The sequence below is a fragment of the Epinephelus moara genome, chromosome 20 (genome assembly GCF_006386435.1).
Source record: "Epinephelus moara isolate mb chromosome 20, YSFRI_EMoa_1.0, whole genome shotgun sequence".
NCBI lineage: Eukaryota > Metazoa > Chordata > Actinopteri > Perciformes > Serranidae > Epinephelus > Epinephelus moara.
The window spans coordinates 26,613,472-26,633,285 of NC_065525.1; the positions used below are offsets into that span (position 1 = coordinate 26,613,472).

The following is a 19,814-nucleotide window of genomic DNA, read 5'->3' on the forward strand; positions in this document are numbered from 1 at the left end:
GATTGAGATGTTTACGGAAAAAATAAATATGATTTTCTAAATTTATCTGAAAGAATTAAAATAATTTGTTGCCACCAGATTACGTTTGAAATCGATTCAAATTTCAGCCTGGTTAATTCATTTTTATGCGTTTTTTCTTCTTCTTTTGATGCCTTTTTATTGTAGGAGTGTGTCTTATCATATTTTGTTACAAAATACGAAAATAAATATACAAGCTCTGGCATTTTGGATAAGGTGTTTATGCAGAAGGCAAAGAAAAAAACCAGCGATGATGAACACAAAGCCTCCCTTTGTCTTCACTTCTTCATTTTGGCCCCGCACAGCTCACCGTGCATTTAAATGAACCTCCTCTAGAATGAAATATTCCAATCATACAAATAATTAAAATAGAGAAAAACATTTGTTTCAGTTTTATTTTCACAGTAATAATCAGGAGGAAAATTCGGGTGTTCATATTTTCACTTAAACGTCGGCCTTTGAAATGCCAGAAAAGACAACAATAAGAAAACGCTGGTAGCAGCAAGTGGTTTTGGACGTAGAGATCAACAAATAAAACAGAAATTACAAACAGTTCAATTTTCCTGGTTGTTCCTATTCCACAGGTTATTGTTAATTACACAAAATGTGTACAGTTGAAAAAAAAAGAAATGTATCACATTGGCTATGAAAATTCATAAATAGTGAAACCCTCTTTAAAAGGATGCTTCATGGGGATGCACGTCCATGTGTTTTGTTTGGGCAACAACAAATTTGCATCATTATCTGCACAATGTGATAATAACAAAATATTGGAGAACAAATGTGATTAACGTATGCAGGCTGAAACGTAGAGCAAACCAGTGCTATCCCAAAATAAGCACATTAAGGTGCTGAAAATGAGACATAATGGGTGTGTTCAGATGGGAGATCAGCGCCACACAAGCTCTCCCCTCAGACTGGAGACTGTGGCCCTCATGTATAAACAACCAGGGAGACACAAAGAGCATAAAGTGGACACAGTCTCCAGACAGGAGAGGCTTGGTGAATATCTCTACATGTGGCGCTGATCTATAAGTGCACTTATTTCAGTAGATGGGAACAAATGATATAGAATTTGCCCAAAACCAAAAGAGACTTTGCAGCCAATCCTTAATCAGGGTCACGTTCATGCTCAGTTGCTGGCAGCGGCCTCTGCCTCCTTGGTTGCTGCCTCCTTTTTGCTCCCCTCCTTGGCGCTGCGGTTGAGGCTTCCATTCAGAAAGCTCTCTGCGGTCTGACGCTGGAAGTGCTTCCTGGTGCCCACCAGGGAGGGGTTGTTGACCAGGGTGTAGAGGAGCTGCCAGTGCCTGCGGGCTCTCTTTGCACTGGACACTTTGTGCTGTTTCTTCTCCTGATGGACCAGCTGGATCCCTGAGGACATTCAGACATCATGATAGCACCAACGGTATGTCATGTATAACTCCTATCACCACACAAATACATAACTGTTTTTTTTTTTTATCATCATTGGGATGGTAAAAGACGTGAAGGCCACCCAGGACCAGCTACAGAAAGAATAATAATAGAAAGCAATCATATTCTAATCCTCTAAGCATGGTGGGAGCATATTGGGCATGCCATTAACACACTGAAAGCTTAAGCCCCCTGGGCTGCATGAATATGAAACAGGCAATTAGCGTAGCTCATCTGTGTAATCAGCTACTCCAGCACTAATCTTTGCAATACAATAGATTACTTCTGATAATGCATTGTTCCATAGATGTAAACAAGCAACATCTCCACAACACATTTATAATTAGACTAAACTGTGGCTACACCAGGCAGAGTTGAATTCCACCACAACTGATGAAGCCTGATGAATTTCCCTGCTAATTCCTCACTACGTCCTCTTGTCACCACATGTGTAGGCGACTATCACTCACTTGCTGTTTGAGTCAATACCATCACCGCAGAAAAGCAACCAGCCTTAAAGTAGCTGTCCATGTTTTGTGTGAATTACATAAATGACACACTGGTTGTATAATGTGTATAATGGCAACCTAAAGGAAAACGCTGTCTCCTGGTGACAGAGGCTGAAGGCTGAGGCGAGTGTGGGCACGCCATGAAGAACAGCTGATTAGTTTATGACAGATTTGATTGAGACCAGCAGCAGGACTGTAAATTATTCCGCAGCGAGACTCAATTTGCTCCTGACATATTAAATCTGAACGGCTAAGCTTTCATTTCTGCCGCGCGTGCAAGACGGTGTTATGATCTGATTATGTGTCACAGTGACCTGCCCCTGAATTCTAAACCTCTCTGGAGAAACTGAAGACGCAACACTGACTTTAATTTGCCGTTTATCTTTAAAGGATGAGGCTGGCCACATCCTATATTACTGTCATGAAAAGACCAAAACAAACAATAGGTCAATCCATCTAACATGCAGTACCGGTGATGCCAAAGCCTGACTAGCTTCTTCATCTGTGACATCGACCTCCATTGTTGTCCAAAAACTCTTAGAAACAACATCAATGACCAAACTGACTATGTTTACATGCACTCTAATATCCCCTTATTATTCTGAATTTGATGCAGGTCATGTAAAAAGCATATTCTGTTTGGATATTCCGAATTAGGCCTATTTCGTAATAAAACATTTTCCGATTAGACATGTGGGATATGCTGGTATTGTTTGGATTTTAATAGAATTATCTGGACATGTATACAGCGCATTTGGAATATGTTTCTTGGCTCGGAGTTTTTGCCACAGTTTGTGACACATGGCCTTTTGACATTTTACGGTCAGCTCACTACGTTGTCATGGATACACTGCACACAAACCAGCTAACCAACAGCATGTAAGACTAGGGTAAGGATGCATGTCCAGAAGAAAAGCCCACATTTCCAGTTGGAAGAAGAAACACACCTACTTCTAAACATTAACAACATCAACAGGTTTTTGATTATGCAACAAATATCACAACACCGACCTTGTCAAGAAGGTGGTTGAAGGAATGAAATAGGGAGGCCGTGTTTGCACGTTTGAACAAGTCCGCCAACAGTGGTAAACTTAGCAAGACTCTAATTATGATGCAAAGAAGCCAAATCGCACACCCAGCTCCAGCTGTTCCACTTTCAAAATTTCCATGTGATAAACGACATGTAAGGGCAAATCAGTTGTAGTATGCCCGGCTGCATGTTAACAAGAACAATAGTGGAATATTCATTTTCGTCAGCCATGTAAACAGGTTAGTGGGAATACTGTCTTTTTTGGAATAAGGGCAAAAACTGGAATATCTTGTGCATGTAAACGTAGTCAGTGAGTCAGCCTCTCTAACGAGTATAGTATCAACAGCATTGGGTGACATGTTTTTATTATGATAAACACGGACGCTGTAGCTTATTTTGAAAATATTTGACATACACCATCCTGCTGCTGTAAATATTCAGTAGAGCACAAAATGTGTATTATTTTTATGACTGAAAATAGTTCCTGACAAATGCATTATTTACTACTATTTACACCTGTAAAAAATTAACTGTATATTTGTCACCTGTTTTCAGTAGGAATGAACAGAAGTCAGAAACTATTAGGAATGGACTTATGTATCCGCTTTTGGTCTTTTCCTGTGATTTGTTAACAATAAGAACAACAGAAAAACACCAGTCTTATCCATGTATGAAAACACTGAACCCACAGTGTGAGCTGAATCATCAGTACTTAGGAAATGAGTCGTGTTTTTGCAGAGTATGATGCAAGTTTTGTGCTACAGACCCTCCTCCGCATCCCGTGACCTCTGTGCAGCATTGCTCTCCTGGCCCACGGACTGCAGCAGCATCCCGCAGAAGGCCTTCATCACAGGGTGCGACTGGCTCACCTCAATCTTCAGATAATGAGCATAGCAGCGGTAGGCTGCAGACAGACACAGGGAGGAGGGAAGTGAGGGGGGGGTCACTCTGACTGGGCAAAAGCAATAAACACATAGGACTGCACCCCATGTTGGCTTTGAGGCAATCACACATAATGGGCCATACAATCACACTTCTTTTTTTTTTTAGCCACCTGCTTTTCCTGACAACAGATGTCTTAAATCTGCAGCCATTTCAGAGATCGGTGCGCAATTACAGTCCCTTGCACTGCACAGAATACAGATATCATACGAGCCGCAGTGAGCTGCTGGCAGGGTAAAGTGGAGAGGATACGCATTTCTGGCCTCTAAGTGGGATCAGTAAAAGTGCATTTGCTCATAGGAAATTGCTTCTCTTTAAGCCTTCACAATGAGAGTGGGAAAAAAAACACAGTGGTGTTTGAAAGGTAAAAACATGATGTTAATACCAATAACTATGTTAACATCATGTGTCTGAGACCAAAAGGAAAAAAATCTAAAATATAATTGAGCATGAGGTCTAAGGCACTGAATTACCTAAAATGTATTGTTGTGTTTTATTTGAACACAGAGGTGCCAAGGTACAAACTATCCTTTATATTAAGAAATGCCTTTAATTTCGATGACATTGAATTTGACCTGATGCTTTGGCCTCACCGGCTTAACCATCAGTGACATTATGGCTCCATCTGTAGAGTCCAAAATATCAATCTCACCTGGGTCAAATGCCTCCACGTTGCGGTTAAGCAGACTAATGTCCATGCGTCCCATGTGGACAATGTTGAACAGGGCTGTGATGATCATGCGCCACACTGCCAGTAGCACGCCGATCAGAACGTTGACTGGGAACAGCAGGTACGTCAGCAGGAACAGATTACCCCTGTACAAACAGGAAGACGCTGCAATAATCTGACAGCAAAACCATAAAAATGAGGATATGATACAAATCAGCAAATATTAGTTGCTCACCTGTTGTCTAGGTCTCGTGTGCCTGCTGTTTTTTTGATGAAGCAAAACCTGCCGGTGATATGTTGAATCAACACGGCCAAGAGAATCATCAGCCAGAAGGGCCTGAAGGGACAAAGTCGACAATCATACATCTCCTGCAGCGATACAACAAAGACTGTTTTGTAAGTGACAGAGCAATATAAATGATCTAAAGCCATTACTGTGCAACATAAAGTGCATGGAGCACGTTGTTGCTGTTGATTTGAAAACCGTTCCAGGCGTCAAGTTTTAAAGAGCTGACACGCATTTTTTGAGTTCATTCAAAACAGAGAAGTTTGATGATTCAGAGATGTGACAACGCTCACCACATGCTCCACAGGATCTGGAAGAGGATCAGATTCTGTCCGTGCAGCACGGGCATGATAATGAGGAAGACGGCGATCAGAAGGCACAGGAAGAACACCATGGTCTGGATGATCATGCCTGCAGGGGAGAGATCAGAGCTTCAGGGCCTCAACGCTTTACACCCTGCACACCCACTCTGCTCTCATAACACAGCAGAGGGAGGGGTGAGCTATGACTTTCTCTTGGAAACCTATCCTCACATATAAAACACTGACAAATCTTTATTCTAGCTGAGTTAATGTTGCTATTACAAATACAAACAGGAGGAGAACAGACAGTGCTTAATACGGCATGAGGCTATTTGGCCTATCATTTTATCTGTACTCTATTTAGAGGTACAGTAGCCATATGAAACACAAAATCTAAGGTATAGCCGAGGCTTCTGAAGTAATAAAACAAAAAGAAAAACAAAGGAGAGCCAAAAAATGTAAACATACTGGAAATACAGTTGGAAAAAAAATCAGAATAATTTATATTCGTTTCCTTTAGCATTCAGATGTAGCTGTACCGATGCACATGTGAGCTGCAGTGAAGCTGGTGTATCCCATCCAGCAGACCAGCGCCGGCCGCGACGCCCTGATGCTTCTCTGGCAGTTATAAACATTATAGATATCTCCTCTGTACAGCCCCTTCAGGTTTGACCTACAGATGCAAAGACACAATCAAGACAATGGCAGCACTGCGCGGAACGCAAACAAATCCATCAATAAGTGCACAAATTACATAGTTAATTGAAGAGGTAATTTAGCTCTGGATACGACCGAAATGCAATTCAATACTCGACACAGAAGCCCATTTCTTTTAATACGACGTAATTTATGGTAATGGCACAGTATTTCATTTCTTATCTTGATAGCCATTTTCAGTTCTAGCAGCAGTTAACACAGAGTGAATGCTGTTCTGTCTGTCTGGATGATTAGTACTCTATTATGTTATAATAACTCCTCTGTGAACCATTACATTATAATGAAGGCACCAGAATGAGAAGCACGCTCGTGATACTTTGGACAGTTTAGGAAGAGAATAGAAAAAATAAGAAAAAGACAGCTGTTTTTTTGTTACACCTACCGATGCAGAACCATGGACCGCATGAGCATGGCCAGGTTGACCAAGCCAGACAGTGTCATCGCTGAGATATAGCACACTGCAGGGGACAAGAGAACAAGACATTCAGGTTGTGCACTGCAGGTGGGAGGATGTCATTCATAAACAATTAGCATGGCAAATGTGAAACAAGAAGAAGAGGAGGGACATGTTAAAGTTCTCAGACTCTAATGTGATCTAACTATATAAATACATGCATATTCTGCATCTAACTCCTGGTTTCACTCACCTTCTACACACCACATGTAGTAAATCACTATTCTGACCACTTCATGTTTGTCTGGAGACAGCATGATCTTGAAGCCAGCTAAAAGGTTGGCGACGTCTTCATCGACTCCAGAGCGAGCAGTCTGGAGAGTTGGTACCACGGCTGAGATCAGTAGAAGACCCACCTAAAAACAAACAAAAAACAAACCAGGACATTTATTCATTACTGGAAAAACTCTTACTCTAGCATGGTGATGTAACGGCTTTTACAGGTCCACTACTGATTAACAGGGGTGGGGGAGAACATCCATACAGCATAGTATTGCGATATTTTTTGTGGCAATATCGTATTGCCACACAGTGCCAAGGATTTTTTTTATTATATAAATTATTAATATGACAAATACAAAGTCAACTTTAGGGAGCCTACTAGAATAATATAATAAATTGATTTTCCAGTCCACAGGACATATTTTACTACTGCAAAAAATGGCTGAGGTGAGATGAACAGATAGAATTTGATCTCATTAGATAAAACAGATGTTGACAAAGTTTTCCTTTGGGGACAAAATTTACTGTTGAAAAAAGAAATTAAATCAGAATATATCGCAATAATATCCTATTGTGGATCTTCTGGTGATTCTCACCCCTACTGATTACTAACCCACCAGCAGGTGAATACAAGGTATAGCACTGGTCAACTGACTTCCAGCTGATATAATAGTGTAAAACATAGTTTCTGAAAGTGAGGCCCACAGAAACATGTTGTGGCCCCCCGCCATGACATGAAGTGCATTCATTACATTTGAATGATCTGCGTTCAATTTTAATACTTTTACTCTTTTACATTTAATACACTGCTTGGCTACTGCATCAAGCTGCACCCCCCTAACAGGCATCTGTCAGGTCGGAAATGGCAACTTGTATAAAACTATTGGTCACATGGCAACTAGTGGCTCCATGTGAGTGTCACAGGAATTGCATCATCAATGCGAGAGCTGTTAGCTTAAGTTAGCAATTTCAGTGGACAGCTCACAAGTGCATTTTTCCTGTACAGCCCACTCATGTACTGGCTCCTCAAATTGGTTCTCAGTCATCAAAACTTTGAGAAAGTGTCAAAGTTGATATTCAGAGTCTGGACTAAAGATATTAGGACAAATTAAGGGTTTGGATTAGTCAATAAAGATTCAGGTAAAACTTACATATCTACTTTTTTATCGCCTGGTGGTTTTAGAAGTATCAAAAGTGGACTATATGCATGTAAGGTTTTAAGGTTTTATCACTTTGTTTGTATTATGCTGTGGATTCTATTTGCATTATACAGTCTAATAGATATGACAAGTACCTGATAAAGGGTAATAAATGACACCACACCAGATATAGCCAACTTCAGTGGAAAACGGAAAGCTGTTTGAGACAAAAGAAAAAAAGAAGAGTTACACAAATTTAACAACACACAGGAAGGCATGAACAGACATAACACAAGATCGAGACAACATGTGTACCTTCCTCTGGTGTGTAAATGTATGACTTTACAGCATCCATTATCCTCTGAGGGAGCTTTGGCGTCTCTGTGCTCGATGTGCTGAGGTGAAAGGTAAACAGAGAAACAACATTTGTGAATGAATGAGCCACAGTTGCCATCATCCTTAAATACATCAAATAAAAAAAATATGTGTATCTATGTATTTAGAGTCAAACATTCTCTCCAACTGGAAGAGAAGATGTATTAATTCCTGGTGCTCATCCACCGACCACCACTGCATGACACGATGGTCATTTGCATCGACCGTAGTTAGATCAATCCAAGTCTCTTATTCTGAGACAAGAGCTCATAATTACACACAAAATGAAACGAGGCTTAAGTTAATTGTAATTTGCAAAACTGTGCATTGCCTTTTAGCTGAGGAGACAACATGACATGTAGTAATGCAGCAAATCAGTCGTGTTCCTGATAACAGGCTGTAATTCTCACCTGATTTTGGTGGGCTTCTTCTCCTTGAGCATTTTCTTCACGTAGTCTTTGTAATAGCTGCTGCTGAGATCCTTAAAAAAGTGGACAGCAACCATACAAGATATCAGCCATAGAAATGTCTGCTTTCTCTCAAATATAATAGAACCAGATGACTTTTTGCTTGTGGAGGTCAAAGCGCCAAAAAGATACATTTGAAAAACTGAACAGCAGTGACACAGTAAGATCGGCTTGACCCCGGCTTGTCATCCAAAATATACTACATGTGGCCTACTACACAATATTGGTTAATCAAGCAAGTTCAATTTGCCTTTTTTCCATTCACCTCACAATGGCAGGACTATCATACAGTTTGTAGACATGCATCAAGCAGGAACTACGCTGAGCAAGCTAATGTTTTTTCATGAACAGACGGTAAACAAACTAACAAATGATTACCTAAAAGTAGACATTTCCTGCTAAGTAGCAGACATGGCCACAGAAAAGGAGCCTAAAGTCGACAGCAAGGGCCGCCACTTTCAGGAGCAGTGGAAAGATGGATAGTTTTCCACTCAAAGATGAAACAGTTGTGTTTGTGTCATTTGTATGTATTTGTATGTGTGTGTGTGTGTGTGTGTGTGTGTGTGTGTGCGTGTTTTATAACTCATACAATCTGAGAAACAGCTGGTCCCTAGGTATCTTCACATTATGTTATCGGGCCCCTGTTCGAAAAAGTTTGGATAGTCCCGCTCAAGATAATCCACAGACCTTGTTGTGAGCAGTTTCATGTAGGAACTATTTCTCTTTCTACCAAACTAAACCAACCGTAACGCCGCACAGAAGGAAGCGTGCTTCTGCGAGGTCACCTATCATCACTGAGCTATATGAAGTTACAGCTCAGCTGAGGAGGATGCCATTAATGTTTACATCTCGGTCTGTCCATGAGTAGATACGTGCTTCCTTCTGCACAGTGATGCGGTTGGCAGGTGCAGGTAGCGGTAGAAAGAAAATAGTTCCTACATGAAACTGCTCACAACAAGGTCTGTGGATTATCTTGATAAACTGGGTCATAATTTCTGGGTAGAGACATTGCTTTTGAGTTTTTCAAATACATATTTGGTGCTTTGAGCATCAGTGTCATCTGGTTTTGTTATATTATGGAGAAGGCAGACATCTCTCATCTTCGATATCTCCAACACCTGAAAACTCACACCAGAACAATCTAGACTGATAAGCCGCACAACAGATAAACTGGCAAATTGTCCCTTTAAAATAAGTATCTGTATCTGTGCAGATTTATGGTGTCAGGTACGTTGCTGTGGGGTGTAGGGGAGTGTGGAGGGAATGGGAGGGGGGCAGTGTAAACTCCAGGCAATCGCCTCACCCAAGCTTTGTCACACCCACACTGAGATTAGCATCAAATAAACACAGCATTGTGCGTCCTCGGTGAAAAAACAAGGCAACCTTTTCATAATCTGATCAAGAACACAACATAAACCAATTACGTCAAATCTACTTAAAATGATTAGACCAGCATGCTGCGTTGGACTTCACATTTTCCCTCAGCCTAGACTGTATGAGCACGATAAGCCCCTTGATTAGCAGGCAGCTTATAAAGGTTCCTCACGTGCACAGATTCAGAAGAAATGTGCGTCTTAGAGATTTTTTTTTTAATAGCTCAGGTTTACATGAACGCAGACTATGAATCAACGTAGACACTTGTCATTTGTTACGTAAACAGGCCAAACAATTAATACTATAACGGCTGTACAACCAAACTGAAGCAGACATGGCAAAGGGTCAAAACTTACCTCTGTGGCATTGTTCTTTTCAGTGCCCTTTAAGCCCTTGAATAGAAGCAGGGGATACTGGAAACTAAGGAATGCCAAGCAAGCTATCTGGGGCAGGCTGGAGAAAAGGGAGTAGTGTTTGTGTATCTGCAAAGGAATAAAATAAGACTTTTAATCACCTAACAACTTGTTTTGGGACTTCTGGAATGACACATACATGTTAAAACTGACACAAAAAGGGGACACAAATGGTTTTGTGTGTTGTGGTGGGAGTCATATTGGCCAAATGGGATCCTGAACACAACACAAACATCTGAGACCTTCACTGACCAAATAGTTACGATTTAGTGACAGAGAAATTGTTCATGTATTTAAAATCTTTCAGCTTAACTTACACACCCAAATACTGGGATTTAATTTTATGATTTTTTTCCCATGTTTAAAAATAAATAGATAATTTAGTAAAATGTACTCTTTGTCTTTATGTGATGAGGCTTAGTCATGCAGATCAGCTCAAATGCTCCCTGAAGCGTTTGGTGTGTGCCAGCTCATGGTGGGATAAAAAGACAGTTATCGCCACTATTGGAAAAAACCCATCCAAAGCCTGGATGTCTCTTTTTTACTGACACACTATAAACTGATTAACTGTGACAAAGCCTCTTGATTAAGACCAACAGACAGTGGAACTAATTTTTTTGAGTCATAGACATTCATTGCTAAGAAACCCCAAACACTGTGGATGTGGCACAAAATCAGGGATCAAGTATGGTTGAAAGCTCCGACCATGTGTCCGTGAATCCATTTGAAGGGGCTTGATATTCATCTTTTCAAATCACATCTCCCACCTTTGCTACAGACCAGCTTTGTTTGGTAATTAATGGGTTTCCAGACCAGAACAAATCAGCTTTGTCTTTGAAATAATCCTTAAAACTCAGACAGATGACACATTACAAAGAAAGTGACGATTAATCCAGAGGCAATCTAGACCATCTAAATCTATCGTTGTTGCATAAAAGCAGTTATAGATGTTGTCTTTGCTCACCAGAGGTGTTTTGGGACAGTCAATTTTCTGCCAGACCAGAACACCAAAGTGCGTCCATGACAAGAGGCTACCAAGTACATAGCCCACTTTGTTATGTAAAGTGCCGCATGCCAGGAGAGGGTAGTATAGCGCGGGGTAGTAGAAGACTCCCAGAATCACCCAGTTCTCTGCGAATACAAAATAAATGTGTGAAGGCCGGCATTTAATGAAACATGTGACACAAGACTGAAACTTTAACAGCTAATTCTGCTTCATTCCTACACTTAACATGACTTTCCCTAGAAATTACAAGTGGTTTAAGATCTAACTCTGCTCCCTACTTTGCTGAACCTTGTACTGTTTGGGGATTGTCCTTATCCTTACAGTCAGTTCTTATGTAATTTCATCACAGAAAAAAAGGCTTCTTGTAAAGCTTAGTCGAAAAATAACAGACACATGGAAACATAATAATCCAATTACATAACGGATATTTAACAAAAATAATGTTTATGTCTATCCTAAACTACCAGGATAAGATTAAAACATGGCTCTAGAAGATTCACACTCATGTAAAGAAAATGAAAGCTAGAGCAGGAGGAACCAAGATGACCTCCTCACGTTTATTCTCTGTGTCTGTCGTGAAGGGGAGCGGGTTTGGCGATATGATCAGGCCCCACAGTTTGCACAAGAGCACTCCAAACACAGCCACTGCAAGGCCCTTGTGCTGCGTATGATCCAGGAAGTTGACCGGACTGTGAAATCAAGCAGCAGGTATTTAGAGCCCACATGTTACCAGCCTCACGTTTGGATGAAACAGTTATTGAGCAGAAATGACACACTTTTAAAAAAAGTTTCAACAAACTAGCTCACTTCAAGTTTATCAGATATTTTGGGTGTGATGTTCTACCTTCCGGGCCATCCTTGGCTTCCATTCATGTCAGTATACTAAAATCAACGAGGCTTGAAACTTGCTTGAGATAGAAAAGTCCATCACAGTTTTCCACCTCAATTAATCCAGGGAAGGTTCACTGAGCATGAAAGCTCTCATCAGTGCCCACCTCCAAAAACCCACAATTACACACAGTCACACCTAGAAGTTACACTGAGCAGCTGCACCAGAGCAGATTTGGGGGTTAATTGCTTGAGGGTACATCAGCCAGTCATAAGACTAAAATTAGTGCTGACAACATTTGTGCTATTAAAATTAAGTTGCAAATGGGTACTACTTCGAAAGCTTTTTCTTGTCTGTGTGTTCCATTGCTTTTGAGAAACATCAGTTATCCATAATTTAAAGGTCCAGTCTGTAGGATTTAGGGGGATATATTGGCAGAAATTAATAACATTAATAACTATGTTTTCTTTAGTGTATAATCACCTCAAAATAAGTATTGTTGTGTTTTCGCTATGTCAGAATGAGCCATTTATATCTACAAACAGAGCAGGTCCTCTTTTCAGAGTTCTCCATGTTGTTTTACAATGGCCCAAACTGACTCTAGATAAAGCCATTTGCATTATTGTGCTGGCCACAGAAGTTCTCCTACAAGCTTGGCACTCAGGCAAAGTTTCAGCTGGTTGAAATCTGCAACCTCACAGCTAGATGCCACTAAATCCTACACACAAGACCTTTAAGAATCGGCTAAAAGTTACCCTCATAAAATGACTACCCCAGTGACACAGTTCTTATCTCAGCATCTATGTGTTTATGTTGTGTACATTCTGACAGCTAAACGTAAATGCAATTTCTCCAGAAATGAACGGAAGCCAAAAACTGCAGACAGGAAATCAGTCTATAAATCTGATGTATACTTTGGAAAATGGTAACAGTGATGTAAACTATATGCAATTCAAAGGGGCTGACAATGTCGTTCAAAAAAAAAGAGACAAAAGATAAAAATACAGTCTTACCTGAGTAAACCTGGGAGTCCTTTCTGTCTGTCGCCCACCTTTGTTCGTCTGGCTAAGATTGCTAGGATCAGCATGACGACAAGCTAGGAGGAGAGGAAACATCAGTTAGCCTTATCTGCAGAGCAGCGTGCAGCTGTGGGCCCCCCAGAGATCAGACCACATTCTGGCTCAGACTAAAAATGAGTTGATGCCACAAAAGGCCAAACCGCGGTGTCTCATTAGTGCTCCCCATGGATGAACTGTCATCAGTCAGGATCACTGACCAGTGAGAGTTCAATGACCTGTTGTGACCTGCGACACATTTAGGAAACACAAGGATGGGAGGAATTGGGTCGGCCTGGGCCAACTACCAAGATCATCTTTGAAGCAGAAATAAGTGAAGAGACAGTGCACAACAAGAAACATTGTTAGGAAAACATAAATATTATGAGAAATAATTAGCACAAATGGTAATGGTGGTGAACATTACTGGATCTCATAATGACAAGCAGCAACATCTGGGGCTGAAAAATGAAGCCAACATGGAAGTGCCAAAAATTGCAGTTCCATGAATGACCACTTGAGGCTGGCTCCAGAAGCGAGTCAATCAGTATAGACCCCTATGTTAAAAGGCCCAACTTTACAGCCTGTTACGAAAACAGTTTTGGTCTCTATAGCTAATATTATGATTAATGGAAATTGTACAGAGGTGAATATTCATTTAAGTCATCCATTTAAATTGTATTAAGGCTTAAAGTTCTGCATATTAAAGGGTGGGTTCACTTTAGCGACAGGCTGCCTATGAGACGTCGCCACAGTCTATGAGTCAGACCCACCCCTCGCTCATCAATAGCTCCAGCCTCTTTTCTTGAGATGGTGACGGCCAAAATGCCAAACTTAAAGATTCAAAATGGGAGTCCACAAACCAGTGGGTGATGTCACAATGTCTATGTCCATTATTTTATGCAGCCTATGCATAATGGTTGAGTGACAACATTTACCAATATGCCCTTAGAATTACATTGGTGAATCTAATGCACTCAGTTATTATTATACATCAATTTTTCATTTGTATGATTTGATTTGTATTATGCAACTGGAAATCAATTGGACACCAAATATATTATAAATCAGATACATTAAGTCAACATTTTGGGGCCAGGATCAAAAAGACACAACAGTAGACATATAGACATATTTGGTGATGTGAATCATCCCGTGTGCCATGGATCCATGCCTGGATCTGGATCGAGATCAAAACCATCATTTCTTTGTTGAACAAGGGCCCTTTGATTTCACCAAACTTCATCCCCACCTGTTCACAGTTTTTTGAGATGTTCTGCTAATGGCCAAACAAACAGCAATGACTGAAACATTAACAAGGTTGATTTTAACAGTCAAACCTTGCATAACTTTATCACAAGAACACATTATAAACAACAGCCAGGTGTGATATCATACACCCAGTGAATGAATGACAGTGATAGACAGGGCAGCGTAATGCGTCACATTAAGCATACTTACAGATATCGCAGTGATGCATATGTGGTAGAGCCTGTCATTAGCAGTGGGGTCACATGGAGGGATTATTCTAAAAAAAGGAACAACACATTCACACATGAGCAAAACAATCAAACTTAAGAGTCAAGGATTTGAGTCACCGGGCACACCCACACCTCACTAAACCTTTCATACGTCACCGTCAGGACCATTTGTGGCTGGAAACTTTGCAGCTGAAAATCCCGCAGCAGAGATTTGCATTTAAACGGATTGGTATCAGCGTGACACAGGAAAACAACTAATGCCCTCTGTTCACGTTTCCGTACACTGGAAGAGCAGGAATGCCTGGTCATGGGGTTGTAATTATATCCAGAGAAGGCTATTCTAGGTTGGGAGACTTATTTAGAAAAATACTACACATTGGGTATGATCTGTGAGCGTAGAGATGGCAGCTACCAGAATGGATGTTGTGACATTTTTCACAACAGTCTCTCACCTGTCCAAACAATGTGTGAATTTGTGACTTGGCACTCAGAGAGCAGACGGTTTGTAAATTTAAGGTGATGTCAAAATTCACATTCCAGAGTCAGAGCTGGCTGAGAAGGAGGTGCAGCAGGACGTTTTAGTGTTTACAAATCAGCTGGCTGAAATATAGTGAGCTACATGAAAGCTTTTCATCTCAGCACAACTTATACGTTTACATGACAGCCAGACGGGTTATTAGCTGAACGTGGTGGCTGCGGATAAATTACATTTGCTCCATCGTATTTCTGTCATACTGCTCGTCTGAGGCCATTATTAAATATAATATTTGTCCTAGTAATCACTCTCTGCGAATGTTTACATGAAAATGCAATTTAGATGTAAGAGAGCATCCCAAAAAGAACTAACTGGGAATACTGTGTGTGTCCTGTTGCATTGTGGGATGGGACAGGAGCAAAGAATGATGTTTTACTATCAGCTTTGCATCCAGCTTTGCACGGGACCATGTACTACATCTTCACTTTTCAAGGCTGAAAAAAAGTACAGTAAAAACATTTTAAACAGTGAGTGATCTTAGGTTGAATGCACTTTTAGAACTTTTTCTAATACTGGAAAAAGCTACACAACCTGCGTTTTCAAGGCATGAAAATAAAACGGCCTCTGCTGTAATTTGACAAGTGAACTGAGCAGAAACAAGACCACACACTGACACCAGCACTGTAGAAGTTTGCCAAGTGTCACCTAATATCTCAAAGAGAGCTGTATCTCACTGAAAAAAGTTTGACGAAGCACTAATACACGTTAAATTAGTGATTTTTAGACAAACATTAAAGGGATACAAACTTAACTAAGTAGATGACATTTAAGCCTAAACCAACTATGTTAAGTACTCAGAGAGATGGTAAGAATGCACTTACTCTGCTTCAATTTTGGATGGCAAAGGATCCAGGTCAGGGTACTCATAGTCCAGTAGAGCATCCTTATCCATTGTGCTGTCTCTTTTTTAAACAAGTCCAAAGTCTCACAAAGCAGGTTAGAGGACTTTTAAGCACAATCTCTGGCAACACACAGCTGCGATCCCCTCGACTCAAGAGATAAAAGTTTCTCCCAAGTCCCGAGTCGGTCTCTGTTGCTGCTGCAGAGGCGTCGCTGCCTTCCTGTGTGTTTGGTGAAGTCTCACACTGTGTTACTCTCCCTCACAGGCTGTATTCAGGTGCCCTCGTCCCACTGTGGAGCTGAGAGTAATGTGACAGGTCCTGGCTGCTGCTTGCTGCCTCCACCCTGCAAAGGCCCTGTTTCAGCTGAGGGTAACCACCACACTGGGATCCTGGTGAGAGAGTGAGAGGGGGGCAGTGTGTGAAAGGAGGGAAAACGTTGAGATCTGGGCAGCCAATCTGGAAGGCCACCTGCGGCTTACTTGGATTACATCTACTTTTTGGGTTGTGTTATTGGACGTGTGGCCGGTGGTTGTGGAGGTCAGATGTGCAGAGTTATAAAACTCCAGCTGAGACCGAGTGGGTAGCGGTGAGTGACGACGAGCCTTTCCTATCGGAGCAGATAGCCATGATGATAACAGGGAAATTCTCACGTTGTTCCCCTCAGTCATGGATCGGTTTCATTTGTGAAAGGTTACCAAATGGAACCAAATAAAGCAGGATGAAAGAAACTGCATGCTGTCAGACTAAACCTCACCTCGCTACATAACTCTGCACCTTCAGTGTGATAAGGATCAAGGAAGAGGTCATTCAACCCAGTACTTTGTCTTCAGCAGATAAATTAAGATAAAGATGTCCAAGGGTATATTCATGAGGAAACAGCTTTCTAAACCAGATACCTGCGTTTGCCGCATTGGTATCAAGTTCTTTTAATATGTTATTTAACATGATTTATCGTAAACGTGACAACAGGTGATTTCCCAATGACAAAACTCATCCTGTAAACAACTGATAAAGATCATACACATACAATGAGAGAATCTATGTTTTCAATGTGATATGAGGACATGATATGTGGATGAATTGGATTTAACAATAGGTACAGTCACACTGCCCTCAGGAAAGGAATTTCATCGAAGCTATTTTTTCATACTGATGGTGTCTTTTGTCAGCTAATGAGGCACAAATAATACCCAACAATAAACTTGGACAACTCTCCATTGTATGGACTTACAAAAGAGAGTAGACGTCAGAATATCAGCCTTAGAGAACAAGTTCAACTTAATGCTGCAAAGTCTAGTGCACTATTAAAGGTTAACTACTTTCCTGGTTAACTGACATCAGTGCCAAAATTGTTAGTTGATTACCTGATAAGTTGAGAAACACAATTGAATCACTGACATTTTTGATAATATATCAATCATGAAATCATTTGCAGAGCAGAAAGAGCAAACGTGCTGTGACTCTAGCTTCTGAAATGTAAGAATTTGCAGCTTGTTTATGTTTTGCACCACTTTTGGTTTTGGACTGTTGCTGAGAAGTTGAGATTGTTATTTGATTTCCTAATTTCTGCCATTTTGTAAACCAATCAATCGAGTAATTTCAAGATATGTGCAGATTGATCAACAGTCACAATCCTTTTTGGTTTCAAAACTGAATAAAATCACAAGAGATTGTTTGCATGTCTTGTATTTCATATGACAGTGTGACCTGGGTCACACTGTCATATGACAGTGTGACAGTGTGACAGTGTGACCTGGGTCATCTCACCCCACCAGGTTGGATCTTGGCCTCAGAAGCGCCCTGACTCCTGAGTCATGACAAATCTCTGTTATATATTAAGTCTCATCAGAATGTTGCAGCCAACAGGTGGTTCACAAACACTTGGGTTAATTTCCACTACATTACAGGTTATCAAGTATTTCTTTCTCCTTCTTCTGAAAAGAGTTAGAAGATCTCAAAATAGGAATATGACTTATGTCTAAGCAGACAGGAAAGCCGAGTTGGGAAGCAGGTTTTTCCTTCTGAATTCGAGAGAATGAATGACAGCAACAGCAGTATAAATAGAGGTAAAATGCTCACAAAGAGCCTCCAACGTAAGTAAAGCACAAGCATGTGAGTGCTACCAAGACAGACCGAGGTCAAGGGTCATGGCAACACCTTCGCTTGAATTATTTTCTTTATGCATCACGTTGAATTGATAGCAAATGCACTCAAATTTTATGTTTAAGTGCACTACTACATACACAAAAGGGTCCCATGAAACTTGTGCAAAACGTCTGCAGAGATCTATTCCTGCCTTCAGCTGCAGCCGGCTGAGACTAAATCAGTTTTGCAACACTGCCTCAGTGTCAGCATAAACTCATTATGCCGGGATTACAGTCACAAAACTTTAAAAAGCAACAAAACTTCTCTCCTAACACTCCTGAGAAAACACGCTTTCTCAAGCATAGTAAGCCACCAAATCAAATGTGTTCCCGAAAAAAGAAAAAAAAAAAAAAAAGCAGCCCAGCAAATAAAGGGGTCACTGAACAAAGAATGCTTTGAACAGTTATAATTACATCACAGAGAGCCACAGTTTGATTGAGCCAGACAGTTCACTTGTATCAGGTTTAGGAAGTCGGCTCGAAAGCCCTTTGGTTGGAAATACATTAAGCATGAGAGCTTGTAAAAACTAACATAATTAAATTACTAATCCATTTTTAACAATCTAAATAGCAACACCATGGACGGCGGCAAGTCAGGCATCCACAAACTGATTAAAAGTGAAAGAGAGTCAGTTAATAAATACCTCCAGTGCTTCAAAACAGACGCTAATACAATAGAAAAATGAATGCATGAATATAAAAGATGTTGACTCTACCTTTAAAAGTTCTGACCTCATTAGTTTATGACCATCAGAGCTGATAAAATACTGTCAGTTTAGGCAAGGTGACTTCAATATCACCATTCAGGGACATGGAATTAAATGACACTTTATTTTTATTTTGCTACACAACATTACAGCACTGCAGCAGACGCATTATTGGTGTCCTACTTCCCACAGCTGAGCATGCGTGTCTCTGCTTTCTGTGGATGACTGCTGCAGCAGCCAGCAGCTCCTCTGGATTTTGTTTCACACAGACATCATGGACAAATTTCATGCCTTTGAAGTTGAGCTTGATCTCCTGACAACAAAGAGACTTTGAGCCTGAGAGTCACGGCAGGTAACTTAGTCACCTGTGCCTCTGTTTCACGTGCAGGGCCTGCTGCACCACCTGCGACTTACAGGAGGAATTAAACGTGTATTTTATGCGTGTATCACTCGACCTGCGTGCGCACCTGAAGGGAAACACATCGACTGGCTGTTACAGTGTGAGTGCATTTAACATCAGCTACACTTGCTAATTAGTTTTATGCACTTTGAGATGCGAGGCTACTTACCGACCGCCTGCAGGTGTGCTGCAGCGCCGGGTGGGCGTGGAAGGTGGATTAATGTCAAAGCAGGACCGCTGGCACCAGTAGCTAACTTTATCAAGCGCCAACAAGTATACAGTCTAAATAGGCTGCATTGTTTTGCATTGCCTGAGCATATTAATTTCCCCAAACACCTCCATACTGCAGCCTGTATCCTACAGCATGCACTACAGAATGAAATCCTGATCTTACCTTGTGTTCACCTCTCTTGGTTTGGGGAACTTCAGATGACTTGACTTTTCAGCACTTTCCCACCTCACACCCACCTCAGAGAAATCCAAT

The 19,814-nt window shown here is 40.9% G+C and overlaps 1 protein-coding gene across 1 annotated transcript; it reads right to left on the minus strand.

Annotated features, from left to right (window-relative positions):
• Positions 1-93: 93 nt before the first annotated feature.
• On the minus strand, positions 94-19,814 carry stra6 (signaling receptor and transporter of retinol STRA6). The gene is made up of 18 exons (XM_050074160.1): positions 19,725-19,814; positions 16,059-16,468; positions 14,683-14,749; positions 13,180-13,262; positions 11,893-12,026; positions 11,296-11,462; positions 10,275-10,400; positions 8,488-8,558; positions 8,018-8,097; positions 7,858-7,919; positions 6,535-6,697; positions 6,270-6,345; positions 5,710-5,843; positions 5,162-5,279; positions 4,818-4,919; positions 4,565-4,728; positions 3,737-3,874; positions 94-1,389 (listed from the first exon to the last, which is right to left on the minus strand). Exons 2-18 carry the CDS (start codon positions 16,127-16,129, stop codon positions 1,151-1,153), a joined length of 1,995 nt encoding a protein of 664 aa, XP_049930117.1. The 5' UTR covers positions 16,130-16,468; positions 19,725-19,814; the 3' UTR covers positions 94-1,150.